Source organism: Pundamilia nyererei, unplaced genomic scaffold, assembly GCF_000239375.1.
Source record: "Pundamilia nyererei isolate P.nyererei 1_Seehausen unplaced genomic scaffold, PunNye1.0 scaffold00278, whole genome shotgun sequence".
Classification (NCBI taxonomy): domain Eukaryota; kingdom Metazoa; phylum Chordata; class Actinopteri; order Cichliformes; family Cichlidae; genus Pundamilia; species Pundamilia nyererei.
Genome location: NW_005187679.1, coordinates 35193 through 44504, shown reverse-complemented (window position 1 = coordinate 44504; position 9312 = coordinate 35193). Strand labels below are relative to the sequence as shown.

The 9312-nt window shown below is 37.9% G+C and overlaps 1 protein-coding gene across 3 annotated transcripts; it reads left to right on the top strand.

Annotated features, from left to right (window-relative positions):
• The first annotated feature begins 429 nt into the window (after positions 1 to 429).
• cstpp1 (centriolar satellite-associated tubulin polyglutamylase complex regulator 1) lies at positions 430 to 7492 on the top strand. 3 transcript variants are annotated; one of them, XM_005750552.1, is made up of 10 exons: positions 430 to 681; positions 758 to 860; positions 2287 to 2417; positions 3408 to 3492; positions 3685 to 3770; positions 4394 to 4438; positions 4508 to 4601; positions 5208 to 5317; positions 5479 to 5542; positions 6551 to 7492. In XM_005750552.1, the coding sequence occupies exons 1-10, from the start codon at positions 639 to 641 to the stop codon at positions 6717 to 6719; spliced, it is 930 nt and encodes a 309-aa protein (XP_005750609.1). In that variant the 5' UTR covers positions 430 to 638; the 3' UTR covers positions 6720 to 7492. The 3 variants fall into 3 exon arrangements, with proteins under 3 accessions (XP_005750609.1, XP_013770713.1, XP_005750608.1); XM_005750551.1 differs by having other exon boundaries at positions 431 to 681; positions 4394 to 4601; XM_013915259.1 differs by lacking the exon at positions 6551 to 7492 and having other exon boundaries at positions 4394 to 4601; positions 5479 to 5546.
• The last annotated feature ends 1820 nt before the right edge of the window (positions 7493 to 9312 follow it).

Below are 9312 nucleotides of genomic sequence, written 5' to 3'. Positions count from 1 at the left end.
TGGCCTCCTGTGGCCACACTCTTACCTCTTTCATAACAGGTTTGATGACCTTCGCTCTCTGTCTGTATATATGTGTGTGTGTGTGTGTTCTTATGTTGATCTGTACATACTATTATTATTATTATTGTGTATTACAACACATTCCCTGTGTCCATCCTAAAAGAATCTGAATGTCTCCAACGGACAGATGCAAACTGTGTTTCATTGTTCGTGTAACAGTGACAATAAAGATCTATTCTATTCTATTTGTGAAAATATCATTCTACACATTTGTGAATATTTTTCTGTAACTGTAAATTAAAAACACAAGTGTGTTGAAAAAATCTGTACACGTGAGAATTTCAAAATACAAGTTCCAATTTTTTCTCAGTTTTTAAAGCTCTTAAATTCTGTAAAACGTTTACTTTCAAAGCGGAATCTTTGTAAGTAGTAATGTTCGAGGGGCTCTGATTAATGTAACTCACAACATCCGGCGGTTTCCATGGAAGTCCACCAGCTCACCATGTTAGGACAGCTAGCTAACAAAATTCAGAGTAATAAGAACACAGTGTACGTACAGTAAATAGCTGCACTGTTCACCGATTATAGCTTCGTATTTATTAAGTCTTGTTTCAGTGGGTTTCTATAGGAAGAGCAGAATGAACCGTTTGAACCCCACGGTTCCCGCTGATCAGTATCTCGGTAGGTCGTGTGTTGTTAGCTTTGTCAGTTAGCTCCTAGGCTAACTTTATAATCTCTGTGTGTGTCTGTGTTCCAGCGGACAGCAATGTGCTGTTCTACCTGAATGATGCTGTGATCCAGCTGCTAGAACACAAAGAGGAATACAACCAGTTCGGAGTGATCCGCTACTTCGCTGAATAGTAGGTTCCACACAGTTGTTGAAACAGTGAGACTGCAGCTCCGGTGCTTTAGGTTAACAGGTTTTTACGTTAACTAGTTAGATTTGTTTACGAATTCTACTCTCCGTATACTTGGTGATACATCGTCATGTTCAAGAAATGGTTGTCACTGTTTGCCAGTGTGTCATACGGTTTAAAAGGATTATCATCTCCAGCTCGTGCAAATGCATAGGTTATACGTATCAATACTACTTCATTGTTGTCTGAAGATCGTACTGATACCTACATGCATTTGCACGAGCTGGAGATGGAGACCCCCCCTCCCCAGGTCTTTAATCCTGCATTACACAGTGACAGACAGACAGGAAAAGTCTGTGAAAATGATGAATCTGTGGATCAAGCATCTGGAACATGGAGAGTGGAATAAGTTATCTTATCTCATTACTTGATTAATAGATGGAATAATCAATACATTACTCAATTACTGAAATCATCAATAGCTGCAGCCCTAATGTACAGTATCATATTCATCATAGTCATCATATGTGTGGCTGTTGTGTGAGCATCACATATCTCTGAAAAATCTAATCTCTGAAAAAGAAATTGTTGTTTAGAGCTCAGTTTCACAGTCCTTCATCATGGTTTTTTTTTAAGTGTATTAAAATACATTAATAATAATAAAAAACAGTTGAATTAAAAAGCTTGTGCATATGTCTATTGAGGAATTAAACATATTAATGAAAAAAATCTACATTCGGGAAATGCTAATCTGAAAATCTGAAAAGAGCAGACATGGTCAGAGCTACTATCCCATCTTGAGTATTGTCACAGTACTAAAGAAGTTAATAACAACTTTTTCTCACACCATAATCACTACATTACACATGTTGGCCAAGGTGGTTACCAAGAAGAAACTCATCTGTTATGATGAATCTGACTGAATCTATTTCACAGGGTAATGGTGGCTGTGTTTCCAGACAAAGCACAGTTCATTACTGGTGTCAGAGCAGTGAAAGCTGAGCCAGCAGCAGCTTGTTTCGCACACTGGTCTCCCATCAGTTTACCGTTGAAGACTAGCAGTTTATCCACAGTGCACATGCGCAAAACAACCAGAAAAAAGCTGCTGACCTCTCAGCTTGCCCAGCTCAAGTCAGTGTTACGGGAGATGGACACGCCCTCAAACCAGAGAGAGATGCAGCAATTCTAGCTCCGTGTGGTCACAAGGTGGCAGTAATGTAAAGGATGGATGCACACGCTAATAGACAGGCGGGGAGCTTTAACAATGCAAGCACTGCTTGCCTTCCATGTCCTGGCAGAAAGTTATTTATAAAGACATATCAGAGTCAGAGAGACTTCATTAATCGCAGAGAGCAATTGAGTAAATTTGTGTGTATGTGTGTGTGTGAGAGAAATATATAATATATCTGGGTTTGTAATGTTTTTGTAGTTTCAGCAGTGTAAAGAACAGTAACCACGTCCTCTTCAGAGAGTTTAACTACATCCAGGCCACTCCACATAACAGAGCATCCTTCATTCGAGTATTCTGGAAATGCTACAGACAGATCGGCAAAAGTGGAGGTGAGAACACAATAATGTCTTTGGACTGTGAAATGAAGCTGGAGTACCTCTGGGGAGAACCATGTAGTCATAGTAAAGAACATGGAAGCTACAGACAGAAATATCCCAGCCTGGATTCACTCTCAAGATGTTATTGCTGTGAGGTACAGTGCTACTGCTGATGACAGACCTACCCATCTGTCACTCTCCTGAGATACTGTTTCTAAGTTGCTGTTTCTAAGTTCTTTTTGTCTAACATTCACATGCATTCACACCAGAGAACAACATTGGACTAACATCTTGCATGCAGACTAGGGCAGACTGGGCTTGAACCACCAACCTTCCGGTTATTAGATGATCTGCTCTACCACCTGAGCCTTAATGAAGACCACTGAGTGAGCATCACTTGTAAAAAGTGGACATGAGATTATGAAGCTACCAACCTTGACACACTACAACCTTTGGTTGGACCTGTTGACCTTAAAACTCTGTCCATAAAAATCATGGACAAAATCAGTCAAAGCAGCCTTGGGAGATTCCATTACCCACTAGAAATAAGTGTGAATACAGTTGTACAAGGACCAAATAGCCCTGTACTCTTGAAAGAAGGACACATTGACTAGATCTAAAGCTTATTATGGTATACTTAGGAAGCTGGTAAATGTAGACATAGACATTAAATAGACACAGGAGGAGTTAAATCTGGGTGATGCTGTATGTTTCTTCTTGATGTGGTTGCAGTGACCTCAAACAACATGCTTTTTCAAAATCAGTGAATTTACAAATCCTTGCAGATCAAAGAGACAAAGTTTTTGATGTCAGTGTATTTGTAATTAATAAAAAAATTGATATAAAACTATGTTTATGTCATAAGTGTTACATTATTGTTTTAGTTGTCACTGACAGTTTTATGTGTTACAGTTTTGTGCTGTCATGAGTTTTCTATTTAAAACTGGTGGTTAGTCATTGTGTAATTTGTAGCCAACAAATGTTTTGTGTCTTGTGTTGCAGACTTGCTCTCCATGCTGGAATACAGGTCCCTGCTGCAGTTACTGTGTCCAGATTTTCCAGTGGTGTTAGTTCAGAGTGCCGCCAGGTCAGCAAAAGAGTAACTTCCCAAGGTTTCATCTTGATTATTTCACATCAAGATGAAACCTGAGTGCTTTGCACAATATATAATCCTATGTAATTCATTTGAGCACATTTTCAATGTAGCACATTTTGAACACAACAGATCTTAACAGGCTGAAAGTTTCTGGGTAATGATTGCTGTTCTCTCCTCCTCTAGAATTGCTGTGATGGACGACACCATCGATTGTCTGATGTCTTTCTCTGATTTTCTTTATGCTTTCCAGCTGCAGTTTTACTACCAAGGTAATAAACCAAGTGATGAAAAGAATAATTAAAGAGAGCAAATTAATGAACTTAGGGAGGGAAAGGATCAATAAACTGAAGGAACAGAATACAAACCCAAAGGATTATATAGAGAAAATAAGGGAAAATGGTAATAATTCATGTGCACTGATTATTAAATGAAGAGAATCTAGTTAATGAAATAGGAAATCTAGGAAACAGACTGAAAAAATTACTAAAGGGAGTAGATTAATGTTAATCCAGGGAACCGAATGGTAATATGAGTTAACGAAATAAAAGGTATTATTTATAACGACTGTGTAATAAACTGAGGGGGGTAAAGAATTCACCACTAACTGAAAAAATAAGTATCCTAGAAAAAGAGAATATTTAACTTGGGTAACAGATAAGAATGTAAAGATTTGATTAAATTGGATAATAAAGGATAAAATAACTGAGAAAATAGGTTTTACGAACCCATTCTCTCAGTTATTTCACCCGAGGGAATAAACAAACCAATATTAATAAAAATATAGTAATAACAATAAATACAAAATGAATAAAATGTATGTAATAATGTTAATAATGTGATTTGTTTTTAAGTTAAAGGAAACGTTCATTAAATTCATCCATTGTGTTCGTAGAGTTCCTGGACTGTGTGCTGGTAATCTACCAAGATCTGCTAGCAGGTAAGAGTCCCAACACTGTCATCGTCCCCACATCCACCTCCATCGAGCAGATCCCATCTGTGTCTACAGAGGAGAACAACAAAGAAGAGCGGCCACAAGATGGGGTGGAGCCTTCCACTTTGGTTCAGTGTATAGACGCCCTGTGCGACAGGTCCAAACATAGGTAAACACTTCAGTTCTCACTCACCACTATATTCTTTTAGTTTCCTGTAGACATCTTGTGAAGGCGATAACTCTCAAAGGTGATGTAGCTGATGTAATATTTTCAAATTCCTACCATTAGACTTCAAGGTCAATGTCAGAATTCACTTAAAATCTTGTGAATGCGATGACTTAAGGAAGTAACTTAGGATTTTCACATTGCATGTAGTGTGTCTAGGCCAGTATTTAGGTGCTTCATTTTTAAAATTTTAATTGTAATCTGTAAATAAAAAAATATATAAACTAATAAATAATGACCAAAAAGCAATAATAATGATGAATTAAAAAAAAAAAGTATTAATTTTAACGACACGTGTTTAAATTCACTAAGACAGTAAGGCTGTATTTTGTCTGTACACTAAATTTGTTTGTGAAGTACGAAAAAATTGTGGTGCAAAAATGTTGATAAATCACTGCGTTTTTGTGCGTATACACTAAATATTTGCAAAAATATTCCCACCTCACCACACAACAATTTCAGTACCAGTTGTAGTATTGATTTGTCATTATTTGTTTGTTTGTGTGTGTGTGTGTGTGTGTGTGTGTGTGTGTGTGTGTGTGTGTGTAGTCATCCGCCCAGGTCATGTATGAGGGAAATCCTGAACCAGACTGACAGAATTTCTTACTACAGCTTCCTTATGAGTCTGGCTAAACAAGAGGCCATCAACCAAACCATTGGTGGGTTCAACCACCACTGTGTGTCAATGAGACACTGGGTCTTATTGACACACAGTGCATAAGCATTACATCAGTCAAAAAATGTGCATTTGGTTTGTATTACATTAGTGTTGCTTTCAAATGTTTGAATTTTGAACCTTTTCGTTTCCCTGATTCTGCAGGAGTGTTACCCAGTAAGGCAGAGCTGCTCATTGACCCAGAGATGGACCAGGAACTTGACAAACTGTGAGACTGCACATCTATGCACATAGTAATAAACATATCAACAACAGGCACATTACTCCATATATTAGGCAGCTGTAACCAGGTGTTAAGTCAAAGTCAACTTTATTGTCAATTCTGTACAGGACATACAGAGAATAGAAACTTCGTTACTCTCAATCCCTAGATAAAATAGAAAATGAACATTTAAATATAAGAGTGATTAAAAATGCAAGTAAAATATTTTAAAGTAAAAAAAATTAAATAATATAATACAATTTTACATATAACAAGAAAGCTATAGAATATACAATATAAGGGTAAATGACATTGAGTGCAAACCAGGCAGAGTAGTGCAAATGTGTTAATGTGTTATATGACAAGTGAGGGATTCCTCAGATCTGCTGGAGGCTTACAACAGAAAAAAATAGATTTGTACTATTTTCAGCTGACCTGTGTTGTTTCTGTTTTACTCTTATTAAGGATTAAGCGAACTGAATTCTACATTTTAGAAGCAGATGCTACAAGAGTTTTCAGAGCTGCTTTTCAACCCCTAGACAGTTTGTATAGATTGTAGTAAGGTAGATTGGATTGATAGCAAAGAGCATCGAAGTAATCTGAAATTAAACCCCTCAGCAGCACAAGGCTATAAAACAAGAAAAATGAACTCCCCTGAATAATATAATTTATAATTTTTTATACATTTATGCCAATAATGGCTAACACTTGTCAATTTTTGAAAAATCACAGCCGTGATGTTCTCTTGCTGTCCAGGATTGCTCAAAGTTCCTGGTTTATCTTTTATATGTAAATTTGTGGGTTTCAAAGGTCAAAATCGAATTAATGTCCAAGCTGCTGATTCTGATATTGTTAGACTTCTGTTCACTGGCATGAAAACGGTTACTCTGCTGCTACTCTCGTGTTCAAATGTAATAGAGCTCCAGTACAATCTCTACATACTTTCACTTTGCTTTTTTCCCATTTTGCTCTTTTCTTCTTCTAATTGTAATCTTTTGTTTTCTTGCTGTCCAGGATTGCTCAAATCGTAGTGAGTCCTAGCAGTAACAGTAGCAGTAGTGCTGTGGGGGGGCTAAAAGAAGTGCAGAAGAAGGCATCACCCAGGAGGAACATCCACCACAGGAGGAGGATGGAGGTGGAGAGTGACGGCTCCACTGAAGAGACCGATTCATCTGAAAACTGATCTCTGACAACTTAGTGACCTGTTGCCTGCCGTCTTAAAGGAACGCCTGTTGAAAATCGACAGTGTGTCAGGACTGAAGAAGAAGACGTCCTTCTAACTTTTACGATTGTAAATAATGCAAATAATATTAAAGAAAGCATTAAAGGATGTGTCTAACATGCATTAGAAAACATACAGAATTCAGCTCTCACCAATCACTACTGCACTATAATTTATTGATGAATCTGTTTGTGGCTCAAACTGTGCAGAATGCAAAAAACAAGGAACCAGATGAGTTCCAAACATCAATACACACACATCTGCATCCAAAAATAGTAAATATATAATGCAAACCTGTCTTGTAGCATGCTTTTTAGTCAATAAGACTAGAAAAGCAGAAAGCATTATATGAATACCGTTCCATTTCTGTATATGTTTGTATGAGGCTGTTTATCACAAGAGCAATGTGGAAAAAAATACATCTACAAACTGACTGTAAACACAAAACTGTATACAGAATAAAATTCTGTGAGCTTGTTAAGCAACAAGGCCTTGCAACTTTGAAAGATACAAAACGACATACTTTTACTTTTCTTGTTGCTCTTTCCCGTCACCCTCCAACCTGTCGAGGCAGATGACTCCCACTTCTTGAACCTGGTTTTGCTGGAGGTCTCTTACTCCAAGTGCTGTTGTTGGGGTTCTCTCTAATTCTGTAGGTTGTTTACCTTAGTATATGAAGCACCTTGACTTTGCTGTGAACTTGCAGTGTATAAATAAAATTGAATGGGAAAGTGTATATTGTGATATTTGCTATGTTGATTGGAACAGCCAGTGATCAAACCACCAACCTCCTGAGCTACAGCCACCCCTGAACCATGAATTGCACGGGATTGGCAGATGGAGAAGCGTCACTTCAGAGAACACATCTCTACTGCTGTACAGTCCAGGGGTTGTTCTTCAGGAGTTTTTGTTGAAAAGGCCGGAATTGGAAGAGTTTCAAGCTGCCCTGGTGTACCTCTCATTACATCTGTGGAGAAGGTAAAAGCGTTCCAGAGGAGTTGAATTTCCAGGGGATACTGCTTTCTTGTAGGGTCATTATGAGCATGAATGAAAGATTGTGTTTTTGGCCAAGGCGTGCCCAGTCTCTCTTTAATCTTACTCCCCTCAAAGATCAGAAATAAAATCAAAATTAGTGCAGAGTAGCTTTATTAGATAAATACAAATAAGGTGATTTGATTGTTTTGCTTTTATTATTTGAATTAGGTTTTGCTTTACTACAAAATTTCTTTACAAAGACATCCTGTATTCAAAAAGTCTATATGTTCCCATTCTAAACAGGAAAGGTCAAAATCTGACTATTAGTTTACATCTTATAAATAGCTCTTACAGGTTACTCCAAATTTAAAAACAACAGATCCCTGGGACTGCTCTCCAGTCCTCTTAATTAAACCTAGTCATATTCCAAGGGCACTGAGAGGAGAGCTGCTGCAACAGGTGTGTTTGGTTGGTACAATTCCCATCACCTATCACCTCCATCCAAGCTCTGCACTGCCTAACTGGTAATATTCATAGGATCAGAGACTGTACCTTTTAAACAGAAAGACTATTGGGGTGATGGTTCTGCATATTGACAAGCTGAGCACGACCACTTAGCTCCAGTGAAAGAAACTCTTATTACTACAGCATACCAAGACATTTTGGACAAATGCTCCCAACTTTGTGGGAATAGTTTGATGACGGCCACGTCCCATTCCACCTTAACTGTGCACCACTGTAGAAAGCAATGTCCATAAGGGCAAGTTTGGTGTGGAAGAACTTGACTGGCCTGCACTCGATAGAACACCTTGGGATGAATTAGAGCAGAGACTGTGAGCCAGGCCTTGTTGTCCAGCATCAGTGTCTGACCTCATGAATGTGCTTCTGGAAGAACAATCAAAAAAAGAATAGAAATATCCTTTATTGTCCCTCACTGGGAAAATCCAGGTAGCAAAGTGACCGGCAGATAGAGCATGCAAAGAAGAAAGATGAAATAAAAAACAAACAGAAAATAAATAAGACTGTAGAGGGCATATTTACACTTTAAATAGCATACTCAGATTCAAAACCCCTCTGTGTAACAGAGTAGGATAATTAATAAAAATGTACAAAAGGTGCTGTATATTAGTGCTTTTTACAGAAACTGGAAAAACTGCAATTAAAAGCAGGGATGTAAACAATGTATTCTAATTATTGTAATTAAGGAGTCAGATGGTCTAATTTTGTTTTAAACCCTTTAAATAAATAAATCAGATATAATTTGGCTGAGTTGGCTCAAGGCCTCAACGTTTATTGTGTATTTCTGATCACTACATAAGTACCTGGGTGTTCACCTGAACAATAAATTGGACTGGAGTCACAGCACTGATGCTCTTTACAGAAACAGTCAGAGCAGACTTTATCTGCTGAGGAGACTCGGATCTTCTGCAGTGTAGGGGCGCTCCTGAAGACCTATTTTTTTTAACTCACTCAAAAATGGTGTTGTCTGTTTTCTACTGTCACTGGTTGGAACAGCAGCTTATCTACAGTTGAGAGGAAGCAGTTGGATAAGCTCATCAGGAAGGCCAGTTCTGTCCTA

What these genes read in the sequence shown, in the direction of transcription:
- cstpp1 (XM_005750551.1), top strand. Translation starts at nt 639, where the DNA reads ATGAACCGTTTGAACCCCACGGTTCCCGCTGATCAGTATCTCG. An exon ending in GCTGCAGTTTTACTACCAAG is followed by an intron (nt 3,771 to 4,393) that starts GTAATAAACCAA and finishes TTGTGTTCGTAG; the next exon opens with AGTTCCTGGACTGTGTGCTG. An exon ending in GGCCATCAACCAAACCATTG is followed by an intron (nt 5,318 to 5,478) that starts GTGGGTTCAACC and finishes CTGATTCTGCAG; the next exon opens with GAGTGTTACCCAGTAAGGCA.